This window comes from Danio rerio, chromosome 3 (genome assembly GCF_049306965.1).
Source record: "Danio rerio strain Tuebingen ecotype United States chromosome 3, GRCz12tu, whole genome shotgun sequence".
Taxonomy (NCBI): domain Eukaryota; kingdom Metazoa; phylum Chordata; class Actinopteri; order Cypriniformes; family Danionidae; genus Danio; species Danio rerio.
In genome coordinates, this window is record NC_133178.1 from 31,828,006 (window position 1) to 31,841,611 (window position 13,606).

Consider the following 13,606-nt stretch of genomic DNA (forward strand, 5'->3'; position numbering starts at 1 on the left):
ACCAAAAAGGAATATAAAAAAATAAATAAATAAATAAAAACATTATCTGCATGCATTCATCTGGATGCTTCTTAGACACTTATTCAACCCAGTCTCATTGGAATTAGACACGTACAGTACTTATTGACTGTTAACAGGATAACATGAAACCTTAAACCAACATAGCTACAATGTTTATAAAAAACACTGCCTTCTCTTAGCTTTAGCTTTAATTGTAAGTCAGCAGGAAGAAGCTGCTCAAAAATAATGTATGAACTGATACAAAACCCCTTTCAAAATAGAACAAGAGAACACAAATGATGTTAATGTTGGACACACCCAGAGAATGTTATTAACTTAAAATATCCAAAGAAACAACGAAACCACAGCTTTGTAAATATCCCCCTCCCCCCTAATAACCATTAAAGGAGTACAGGGTTTGTGCTGTACGTGGTGCAGATCTGTTTGTCATCTGTGAGTGAGAGAAGAGCCCTGTCGAAGTTTTTGGTGCAGGTATAGCTCAACAGTGAGGTTCATGTCGACGGCTTCAGCAGACCCGGAGCTGCTGTGAACTGGTGCAATAATAATATTATGCTGACACTGATCCCTCAGAAATGGATTATATTATCCTCTGATGGATTATAACGTCCCCACCTCCCCCGAAACACAAACACACACAAATACTGTATGAGCAATATGACTTCAGTAGCAGTGCTATATGACTGTATATCAGCACTGGTGAGAGGCGTGCGTGCCTTAGCAGAAACCGTTACTAATTCACCAATGTCACTTTAGAGGTAGTATTTCAATGATTCTGTAGCGTAATGTCTAAAGTGGTGATTATGTTGACATTTTTAAATTATAAGGCTGAAAGACATGCCATCAGTTTAGAGGCATTTACCAGTATTTCCTTGTTACAATAACACAATATTTAACCTCAAATATATGTATATATATTTACAGTTGTAGTCAGAATTATTAGCCCCCCATTTGAATGAATTTTTTTTATATATTTCCTAAATGATGTTTAACAGAGCAAGGAAATTTTCACAGGATGTCTGATAATATTTTTTCTTCTGGAGAAAGTCTTATTTGTTTTATTTTGGCTAGAATAAAAGCAGTTATACATTTTTTAAAAACCATTTTAAGGTCAAAATTATTAGCCTCTTTAAGCTATATTTTTTTCGGACAGTCTACAGAACACACAATCATTATACAATAACTTGCCTAACTACCCTAACCTGCCTAGTTAACCTAAGTAACATAGTTAAGCCTTTAAATGTCACTTTAAGCTGTATAAATGTGTCTTGAAAAATATCTAGCAAAATATTCTTTACTGTCATCATGGCAAAGATAAAATAAATCAGTTATTAGAGACGAGTTATTGAAACTATCATGCTTAGAAATGTAGAAATGTGTTAAAAAAGTTTTCTCTCCATTAAACTAATAATTCAGGGGGGCTAATAATTCTGACTTTAACTGTAGGTATATATATATATATATATATATATATATATATATATATATATATATATATATATATATATATATATATATATATATACGCACGCACGCACGCACGCACACACACACACACACACACACAAACACACCTTTTTGGGTTTCTTCTGTTGAACACTTTCCTAATAGGACAAAAATGTCTATGAAAGTCAATTGATGCCAGCAACCAGCATTTTTCAGAATATTTTCTTTTGTTTTTGTAGGAATGCAATGTAACTACAGCAGTTTAAATTGTAGTTTTGCTGAATTACTAAAAAGTTAATAGTATCATGGTAAAAAAAAGTTACGTTTTTAGTCAAACAATTCTTCTGCAATCTTATTCTAAAACGGAAATAAGGGCAATATGAAGCAAATGAGTGTTAAGTTAAATCAAAAGTAATTCACAGAATACTTGAAAACAAAATGATTTAACAACAATAATGTGCTATGGTTACAATGAATTATTTACAAAACAACTATAAAATTATAAAGCATGACATAATAAAAACTTGATATTAATTGTATGCAGCTAAAATGCAAAACAAAAAGAAAATGAAAGAAACAAAAAACAGAGAGCATGAGCCCCAAAGAGAGCGAGATAGCAGTAGAGCCAGAGAAGATGGGCTCCAGACCAGAAAAGACCAGAGCAGATGAGCAGAAAAGCAAAAGAAATAGACCAAAGTTCACAACCTATTTTTTTGTTGTCCTTGAAAATGTGATTAAAACCCAAATAGTGAAACATTTTGCTGACCAACCCAAAGCTTTGTCAGTATGTGACCACATTGTAAAACCCCTAATACTCACACATCTTAGCCAGGCCCTGGGGCCTCATGTACAAAGACTTGCATTGAATTAAAACTAAAACATTGCGTACAGAAAATGCTGTAAATGTGCGTATGCAGTAAAAAAAAATCAGATGTATGAAACACTGTGTACGCAGAATCCCACGCATATTCTCTTTGTACATCCAAAATAACGTGAAATTGAGCGCAAAAAAAAACCCTCCCTGTTTTCTCCCCCGTATAAATATGACTTCACTTGACTATATATAATGACTCCACTTTGGCAAAACCAAACGAAAAGCAATGGCAAAAGCAAGCAAGAAGAGAAACTTCATCTAATGTGAATTGGAGGTGCTCCTATCTGAGGTAGACCGGAAAAAAAACTGTTATTTGCAAGTTTGTCGTCCGGAATTAATAACAAGAAAAAAAATAGAGTGGGAGAATTTAACTGACACGGTTGACACAATGGGGTCTGAACATTGCACTGTGAATGAATTAAAAAAGAAATAGTCCGATGTAAAGGTGCAGGTTAAGAGGAGAATAGCGGTGCACCGTCAAAGTGTGAACCGAACAGGCGGGGGAACAGGGGATGCTGAACTAACACCCTTTGAGGAGAGAGTTGCCTCGATTGTGGGCACCACTTTACTGTCTGGAGTAGTATTCGTGTTTGTGGAAGGCACAGATGTATTAGAAATACTTTGTTAGGGTAGTATAGCAGCACCCCTTTGCTCATATCAAGGCAGTGCCACCGGCATTTCAGCTGCCCAATCGCCCGCTCTACAACTGACGGAGTGCGAGAATGGGCATCATTTTATCTGTGCCCTTGGTCAGTTTGTGGGTTGTTAAAGGGGGTTAACAGCCACATCTTTAATGGTTAACCGCAGTCTCTTGATATGGAGTTAAATAATTACGCTCAATAATAAAAAAAAAAAACTTAGTTGGAATAATATCTTTAAATACTTCACTCACCAAGAAGCCACACATCGCGAACCCTGCCACCTTGGAGCCTCCTTGCTGTCTCTCTTTCCAAATTTGAACAGAAAGAGCTCCAAGAGGATAGCTCTTGGAAATCTGAACTGGCTAATAAGCCAGTCATCATCGTGGGCCAGAAAATCACTGAGATCCCTAAAAGATTTGTTCCCTTCAGATCCGACCATTGACAATGTCCTCTAATAAGGAGGCACACTTGCAATATAATATCCCGAAAGATGGTTCTGGTCAATTAAGGCACTGGTTATTGTGCTGATATAGGTGCAGATCTTAATTTTTGTAAAAAATTTGTTTTTAACCAGTAATTTAATGCTGGGCGTGTTATGGTGATTGACAGTTGTGATTGACAGATTCTCAAAGCAGACGTCGGAGCTTTCGGGAGGAGATTGAAGTGTTATTATTCCATTTTTGTGTTATTTTACCATGATAAAATGAGTTCAGCAGTAAACTATACTTTCTGACATACAGGATCTGGTGGTGATTTTTTTGCTGATACACGCCTAACCTAGACATGACGAGGAAAATACAGGAGATCGCTAGATAGCAGTAATTCTCTTCATGGGTCTGAAACAATAATTAGGAAGACAAAACTAATGTTAGCCTATGTCCAGATCAATCTCCTGTAACGTTATTTGAACTTGAGTCAAAGGACGTCTCTGTATTTTGAGTTTCGTTATGTTATTGACTAAATCTATTGAATTTGCTGCATATTAATGTTCTATAAACTGAATCTTATATAACTAGTAGAGCTGTAAATGCTATATATTATTTTTATACATCATTCACCCTTGGCTTTCCATTTGAAAACTCCTAATAAACATTAAAATGAAGGTAAATTCTTCTTAGTCAGATATTTTGCCAGATATTAAGGCATTGAAAAAAAAACAAATGAAAACGGAAGCAAAAAAGAATAAACAATATACAAGCGATGTTGCAGCAGCTGATAGGCCTATATCATATAGACATCCACTGTCACGGTTGGTGAGGGGAAAAAAGGAGCGAGGACTCAAGTGCAAAGAAACAATGGGTATTTATTAATAATAAAATAAAAATAAAAGGCAAAACAAAACTACCCCGAGGGGGAAAACATTAACAAAACACACAAACTTGGCTGGGCTGACAAGACAAGGCAAGACTGGAGCAGGAACACGGGGAGTGTAGACAACGAACTGGCAAAGGACTGAAAACATGAGGGGGATTATAAAGCAAAAAGTAAATTGACACACAGGTGAACATGACAAACTAATAATGAGTAAACAAGGAGGGTGGGACTAGACAATAGATGGGAGAGCGCATGACACAGAGAGACAACACAAGCCATGCGCTCACAAAACACAGGACAAGAACATGCAGCCAATGAGAGAACTCATTAACCGCATGTTCATGACAAGACAAGCACAACACTGAAGCACACGACAAAAGCATGTGACCACAATGTAAACACAGAGCCACGTGCTTTGACAACAGACGCAAGACACGAGCACACGATGAATAAAAACACTCACCGTGCGCTCACACACGCAGCGTGCATGCTTCATCCCAGCGCCGACCAAAACCGAAACCAACAAGACTGAGACGCTGGGAATGAAACACCACGCTGCAGACAGACGAAAACAGAAACACGAGTACAAGAGCGCGCGCGTCTGAGGGTCGCAGAGCGCGCGCGGCCTCCAAGCAGCAGCGCGCACACTCTGCGTACACCCACGACGGCGCGCGCGCACACAGAGACAGAAACAGGACCAGACATGGGTAGTGTCCGAGCTCTGCCACCAAAACAAGAATTTACAAGACTAGAGTGGCAGAACCCTGACATCCGTTGATGTATTAAAGAGCCCATATTATACATGAAATAAGGTCATATCTTGGTTGTAAGGGTCTCCAACAACAGTCTAATATGCATGCAAGGTCAAAAAACACTTTCATGGTCTTATAATCTGCATTTATTTTTATCTAATTATCCCAGCGACTCCTGTATGAATCGTCCAGTGATTCATTTGTTCCCAAACCCCTCCTTAGCGCGGAGCTAATCTGCGCTGATTGGACCGATGACAGTCTGTCGCGATTGGTCGACTGCCTTCAGTCAGAGAGGGAAATGGCCAATAGCTAATCAGCAATTTAAAAAGTAATCACAGTTCATACACGCTCGATAGTGTAGGCGTGGACTTTAGCTGCCACACTATGGCGAGTGGATAGTGCCACGGATAACCGAACGAAGGAGACAGTCGTGTACTCGCCATACCACACACACACAAAAACACACACACACCTCCGGATGACAACGCTCCCGCTTCAGCCCGCACCCGCCAGGTTTTAGCCTGAGAACCCGCTCCGTTTTCTGCCCGCCGCGCCCGGTCCCGCTAGAGCGGAGAACACAACCAAATATCACCCAGTATACAGTCCAGACAGCCAAGCTGTCTGTACACACACAGCACAAAGTACACAGAGCTCGTTCGTTCGTTCGCTCTCTCTCTCGCTCTCTCTCTCTCTCTCTCTCTCTCCCCGCGCCAGATTTCTGCGGCGCGGGAATACATTTCCGAATAAATCGCGGGAGCAGAACTCTAGCACGGAGCTCCATAAACAAACAGCACGCGTCGCGTTTTTAACGTGACTTTGCACGCGATAAGATAATATATCCAGTTAACCTGATACAGTACACGCGGTTACAAGTAACAAATCACAACTAAATACATTTGCAAGCTAGAGTCAACGAGGCAACAACTTTAACCGCACGTACTTACACTTGAGAAATGTAGGAAGAAACCCATCCTGACGTCCACCAGTTACTCTTTACTGATCCTTCCTTTAACAAACTCAGATGAAGTATTCTTTGTAGCATGTAGCTTCCAGAAGTTTCCAACTGCTTGGTTATAATGCTGATGTTTCATCTTTGGGTAGAGACTCAATATATCCATCTGCAGTGTGACTTCAATCGACCGGCATGTTTGTGTGCGTGTGTTTGTGGGTGTGCGTGTGTTTGTGGGTGTGTGTGTGTGTGTGTGTCTGGGTTACTGCGTCAGAGGGCGGGGCCTCAGGTTTGAAATCTCCCGGGTTTGCGCGTGCACGTGAAAAACTTTGTTTCGTTCGTACGTCATGGCGAAACACCTAATGAGTCGGTATCAAGGCGACTCGTTTGAAGCACTATGATTCGACTCTTTTTTAGATGAATCAACAGTTTTAAACACTGTATTCTTACAGATTTAAGCCTTAGCTGGATACTTCACTTCACTTAGAGCTGTGTTACACACTACATGGAGGGGAATTTTCAAAAACCCATAATATGGGCTCTTTAATACTGCTAAGTTTGTTGTACAAATTGACAAGGATTATTTGGCACCTTTTAACCTGTATATTTATAACAAATCAGTGCATACAATTCAACATCCAGATTTTTTGACTAACTGCATCTGTTTATTGTTTATCATCTTTTTTTCATATTTATTTTTTGTTGTCACTTGTCACTTTATGTACACTGGAAGCTTCTGTAGCCAAAACAAATTCTTTGTGTATGTGAAGCACACTTGGCAATAAAACTGATTCTGATATATATATATATATATATATATATATATATATATATATATATATATATATATATATATATATATATATATATATATATATATATATATATATATATATAAAAATGAAGAGTTTAGATGCAAAAATCTCTAAATGCCATCTGAAACTTTCCTCTAAAATAAGCATTTTTATCAAGCTCCTGTGTGTATGTTCAGTTATAACACTTTTATGAATGCTAATTTATATATCTTTGGTCAAGTAGTGTAAGTCACTTGTTTTGCTCCAAAAAATAACTTCAAAGATCATAACCTAAAGTATTAACTTGCTTGCAAGGCAGACAACAGGATTTAAAACTGCAGTTTATTTCACTAATTTAGCATTATGCTTAGCAAGATATATTCAGCTTTAGTACTGACAAATACAGTATTTCGAAATATTTGTACACATTCCCCATGCAGTACTACTATGGCCAACTCTGGGGTTTAAAGCACATGTTTCAACTGAGACAGAAAGAGCACTAAAGCTAAATTAATCGTATTAAACATTCTTTTACACTTTGCACTCTATTAAACAGTTAAATTTTAATTTTCCTTTTTTTTTGCAAATACAAATTTTAATCATATGAATAAAAAGGCAGCAAGACAAAATATACTAACATAAAAGTTCTATTTTTACACTAGATTTGATCAAACAGACTCTGATCAGATCAGCGGATGCAAAAATAAAATTATAATCTATGCAGTGATGTACATTACAGTCTCCAAAATAAATCAGTCTGTATTGATTACTCCTATTTTTCACAATAGCTTTGCAAGAATGTAGATGTATCGCCTCTGTTTGTAGTCTTAACTAAAGTCTGCCTTTTTTTCTGTTCAAAGCATTATTAATTGCAATATTCTTAATTCTTCACTATTTCATAAAGGTTATCATCAGATTTGTTTGTCATATTTGAATTCTCTTTAATGTCCATATTGACATAATCTTCTTCAGAGTTATCCGAGTTCACATTAATATAGTCCTCTTCTGCATCATCATCATCATCCACATTCACATAGTCTTCTTCAGAATCTTCATGCTTCATGTTTTCATCACACTCTGCATTTTCATAATCAGGCTCATCATCATTATCATCATCATCTTCATATCTGTTATTATGGGATGCACCTGCATATGTATTAGCTGGACCTAGTAGCAGTGTACAGAGATGAAGGTAAATACAGTAATTATTTCAGGAATATAATGTCCAATAAGTTTAAATGCAACTGATCACTATTATCAAAATACCTTTTTTAAAAGAGCACTTAGAATGATCTTCTTTCTTCTTCTGTCTCCTCTTAAGAGACAGGACGATGATGAAGATGGCCAGTAAGAGCAGTCCAGCTGAAAGTGCAGCACCAATGACAGCAGGAAGCAGAGATGCTGAGAGAGAAACACAAACACGGTTTGAGTTCAACTTTTATTAGCAGCAGTCCAGCTTGTGTTCAGACTCGTACACATCAGTACCTGTGATAGTGATGAGCAGCAGTTCAGAGGCAGAGGAACGGAAGGAGCGTGAGGAGACACGGACTTCATAAACACAACTGTAGTTTCCCTCATGTGAATAATCTGCCTCAGGAAAGAAGAAGGAGGCAGAGAGACTGACAGACGGCTCAATCCTGCTGATATTTGATTCTTTGAACAGGTAGAAGAAGCCTCCAGGATACTGAGATTTAGTGGAACAGGTGATAGTGAAACTGTGGCCTCTGGTGATCACTGGTCTCTGAGGGCCCACGACAAACTCGTCATCAGGAGCACTGGGAGAAATACTGGGCTGCTGCAAGTGCACTAGAAAACAAGAAACATACACTGATTGGGTTAAAGCACCTCAGGCATTAGCTTCAAACTGCTTTAAAAAGTTATTTTATTAACTGAATTTTGTCAGGGTTAAAAAATCCACACATATTTAACAGTAAAAATCTGCTGCACAAAATTCTAAATTAATCAATAAAGAATGAATTCCCTTTTATAAAGTGTTTGATCTATGGGCAGTGGGAGAAGACTCGACACACTCACCCACAGTGATGGTCACAGTGTTACTCAATGTTGACTTGAGGCTACTCTGGTAAGAGTATTGACAGCTGTATTCACCATGATGCGAGACGTCGACATTAAGGCTGAAAGTCACATTAGACACATGTGTCTGTGAGGATAAAGATGATCCATTTATGAAGAGCTGGAATTCAGCATTAGCACTGCATCTCGGTTTAGGTGTTGAGCATCTGAAATGGACGTTTTCTCCAGGAGAAACAACTGAATGTGTGGAGATCAGAGCAAGACTCGCCCTCTGCAGCTCACCAGCTAAACAAATAAGCATTTATTTAAAACAACTAGTGTCATGAAAACATGAAATTCATAAAACCTAATATCCCTAATCTTTGTACTTTTTTCTTACCATAACAAACAACACCAGCATCTTTGCTGTGATCACAGTTATGATTGCCCAGTCCACTGTGTGAGCACTGAGTTAGTCGTGTCTCGCTTCCTGTACAGTTAACCTCATCCAGCCAGATAGATCCATTGCCTGGACCAAATGCAGCACTATGAGGTGCACTAATGGCTGATCCACACTGTAACTGTCTGCACACCACAGCAGCATCATTCATGTCCCAGTTATCATTACACACACTTCCCCACACACCATTGTGGTGGATCTCCACTCGTCCACAGCATGAATCCAACCCATCGACCAGTCTAATGTCTGACAGTTGCACAAAGTCATAAACACAACATGATTAGAATCCTTATTTGGTTAGTATTTTAAATTGTTGAGAATAAAGCACAATTTTATTTATTTTCTTTTATTCATTTATTTTTAAAAAGAAAATATTAAATTAAATCTAAAGGTGATGACAGCAAATTACAGCAACATAATTTTGGATCCAGAGGAAACAAACATGATTTTACCTAAGCAGACAACTCCTGCATCTTCATGGTGTCCACAGTCATGTTCTCCAAAACCACGGTGTGAGCAGTTTGTGAGGGAGAATTCCTGTCCTGAACATCTGACATCATCCAACCAGATTCGACCATTTCCCTGGCCAAAAGAAGCCCTCTGTGGTGCACTGACAGCTCCACCACATCCCATCTGTCTGCACACCACAGCAGCATTATTCATGTCCCAGTCATCATCACACACGGTTCCCCACATGCCGTTATACAGGATCTCCACTCTCCCAGAGCATGAATAATTCCCACCAACCAATCTAATGTCTGACAGTTGCACAAATTTGAAAACACAACACAATCAGAATCCTTATCTAGTTAGTATTTTATATAGTGTATATATATCTACAATCTAAACATTGTTGAGAGCAAAGCACAAGCATTAGATTTTATCAAATTCCTTTTTATTCATATTTTGGTTTAGTTGCATTTAATTGTTTTATTATTTTCATTAAACAAGTAATAAATTTTCTTTTATATATATATATATATATATATATATATATATATATATATATATATATATATTTTTTTTTTTTTTTTTTTTTTAGTAATATATTTTCAGAAGACTTATCACTTTAATTATTAAGACAACATGATTTTAAAAAAACAAAAGAAAAAAATATGACATGAATCTTAAAGTGATGACAACAAAATACAACTACATAATTTTGCATGTTTGGAAAACAAACATGATTTCACCTTTTAAGCAGACAACTCCTGCATCTTCATGGTGTCCACAGTTATGTTCTCCAAAACCACGGTGTGAGCAGTCTGTGAGTGAGGATTCACTTCCTGAACATCCCACATTATCCAACCAGATCTGACCACTTCCCTGGCCAAATGAAGCACTCTGTGATGCATTAACAGCTCCTCCACATCCCAGCTGTCTGCACACCACAGCAGCATCATTCAGGTCCCAGGAATCATCACACACGGTTCCCCACACACCATTATACAGGATCTCCACTCTCCCAGAGCAGTCATTAGTACCATTCACCAGTCTGAGGGAATATCCTAATAAGAATACACAATAAAATGATAAATAATATAATTAAAAATATGTAACATACATAACTTGTAGACAATTTTAAACAGTAATTTTCACATCATGTAGCAGTGGAGTTAAATTTACTCCCCGGAGGGCTGCTGTCCTGTACCCTTTAGTTCCAACCCTGCTTTGACACACTTCCTGTAGGTTTCAAACAAGCCTAAGACTCAATTGGCTTGATCAGGTGTGTTTAATTAGGGTTAGATAGGAGTTTAACACCTGAGATGTAGAGTTTTAAAAGACTAAAAGTCCAATACTTTTAAAAAAGTCCAAAACTTACCAGTTACAGAAGTTAGAGCACTCGCTGTTGAGATAAAAACAGACATTTGACAGAATTACAATTAGATGTAAGATTTAGCACACATAATGTAATAACTGCATGTAATATAAGTAATTATAATTATTACATTATTATTATTCCTGTAAAGAAATAATGTAATGCAACTTTTCTCAAAACATAATATGATATAGTGAAAATGATAATATAATCATATTTTAATAACAATTATTTCATAATGAGAAATGCATTACATTATAAACTCACCAAAATATAGTCACATTGTTATCTGTTATCTTTCAATGTAAATCTATATAAAGTGGGTTAGAATAACCAGTGGTATAAGTAACAGATTACAAATACTCAAACTATGGTAATTAAGTAGCTTTACTCAGAAACTGTAATTTACTAAGAAGTTTTAAAAACATGTACTATTAATTTCCCTTAGGTACATTTATAGTGCAGTATCTGTACTTTCACTCCACTTCTTTCCTTCAACCTGCAGTCACTACTTAATTTTTTTATTTTCTAAGGGAATTAGAAAAATCAGTCCAGTGATTCCTGCAATAGTATCTGGATGCAGCCTTTATGATGCAAGCTGAGATTGCATCACTCAGAGTGATGTGTAGGGTTAGGGGTGGGGTTAGGTAAAAAAAAGCATTGAATGCAGCTCAGATTGCTCTGCACCAGGTCTGCATCCAGACCCCTCAATATCCCTCTTAATTCCTGTCCAATCAAAACACACATAAGGTAAATTGCATCATATTGAACTACCTCAAGACATGGGTGATTTATCATTGTAGCAAACTGTTAAAAGTGTCAAAGAATATGTCCAAAATCTTTTCATGCATTGACCCAGAGGCTCATGGGGATGTTACATTTTGTTTGAAAATGAAAATGGTGTTGACATCAGATTGACTTGTAACATTAATCAAAGGCTAAAACATTAATTTCATACTAAAATATCCTAACTATTATGTTCACTTAATTAGCATGTTTTTAATCTTCAGCTTGTTTTGTTGACATATTTCCAGCTACCTGCTAATGATGTTAGCATCATATAACTTCTTGTTGTTTTACATAATTGTTTTAACATAATGCTAGCAAGATGTTCATCCAGTAAGCATCATGCAAGCAACATGTTGCTGTCGTGTTTAAAGGAGAAATCCCTCATTGAGATTTCTCGAGTGTAAATTGTTGCTATAGGGCATGACTAGGAAGTGGTATCTAAATGGTTGATAGCGCATGGCTTTTAAGTCAAATAAGCCCACCCCCATGTCTCACTGACATTGCTATTTAATAATGATGATTATAGTGTTAAAAATGGCCAACTGTGAGATCTATTTGGGCAGTAGCATAATTAATTTCTATGATTTCATAACTTCATATGATTTAGTTATTTATTAATTTGTAAAATGAGAAAAGGAATGAATTATTTATCGGAGCAAACTCTTAAATAATATGCATGAGCTCTATTCGGAGTGGCTATTTGTATAGTGTAAATATAGCCTGCCTATTATATATGTAACATAAAATTGATTTCTAAAGTGCGTTTTCTAACCCCCACTGCTGCCATATGGTACCTATTCAATTTGTTTGGCTTGTGACCCTCTGATTTTTGAGCACAATTAATTTATATTATAAGTTTGATAGATTACATGCTGCATCCTTATTAATGTAAGATTTTTGCCGTGCTTTCGCTGCTGAAAAAACAACATATTGTGGTGAGGTAGGTGTTGATGCTGGTTTGCTGGTCTTAATTCAGATCATATGCTGGTCCTGAATCCTGACCATTGAGACCAGCATACCAGCATCTAAACATACCTAACCAGCATATGCTTTGTTTTTCAATAATCTGCAAAGTTGACTTGGATTGATTGGACACATTTAAAACATAATTAGTATGAGAGATTTTATAAATCCAAATGTAAAGTGATCGTATAAGAATCACTCACATCTTTTATATATTGAGGAAAAACAAAATGATATAAAAATGAAATAACTAAAATTATAATTTACTAAAACAATTTTTATGATAAAATGTTTTTTTTAGTTTTTTAGGAAAATGAAGAAATACTTTAAAGACAGTAGAATCTTATAAGTATTAGTAAAAGAATAATACAAATCCAAGTTTGAAATGTAACATTCAAATGAGTAATTTATAACAGTTGAAGTCAGAATTATTAGCCCCCCTGAATTATTAGCCCCCTGTTTATTTTTTTTCCCAATTTCTGTTTAACGGAGAGCATTTTTTTTAAACACATTTCCAAATATAATAGTTTTAATAACTCATCTCTAATAACTGATTTATTTTATGTTTGCCATGCTGACAGTAAATAATATTTGACAATATTTTTAAAGACACTTCTATACAGCTTAAATGGACATTTAAAGGCTTGACTAGGTTAATTACGTTAACTAGGCAGGTTAGGGTAATTAGGCAAGTTATTGTATAATGATGGTTTGTTCTATCGAAAAAATATATAGCTTTAAGGGGCTAATAATATTGACCTTAAAATGATGTTA

General features: G+C 36.6%; 1 protein-coding gene across 1 annotated transcript in view; it reads right to left on the minus strand.

Moving 5' to 3' along the window:
* Nucleotides 1-13,606, minus strand: part of LOC560447 (scavenger receptor cysteine-rich domain-containing protein DMBT1) — a 74,107-nt gene that overhangs the window by 44,486 nt on the left and 16,015 nt on the right. The window contains exons 2-9 of the mRNA XM_073945299.1: nucleotides 11,084-11,107; nucleotides 10,455-10,769; nucleotides 9,714-10,019; nucleotides 9,202-9,507; nucleotides 8,823-9,107; nucleotides 8,274-8,594; nucleotides 8,055-8,189; nucleotides 7,681-7,955 (exon numbers count right to left, since the gene is read on the minus strand). Coding sequence (XP_073801400.1) covers nucleotides 7,681-7,955; nucleotides 8,055-8,189; nucleotides 8,274-8,594; nucleotides 8,823-9,107; nucleotides 9,202-9,507; nucleotides 9,714-10,019; nucleotides 10,455-10,769; nucleotides 11,084-11,107 — 1,967 coding nt within the window. The remainder of the gene's footprint in view (nucleotides 1-7,680; nucleotides 7,956-8,054; nucleotides 8,190-8,273; nucleotides 8,595-8,822; nucleotides 9,108-9,201; nucleotides 9,508-9,713; nucleotides 10,020-10,454; nucleotides 10,770-11,083; nucleotides 11,108-13,606) is intronic.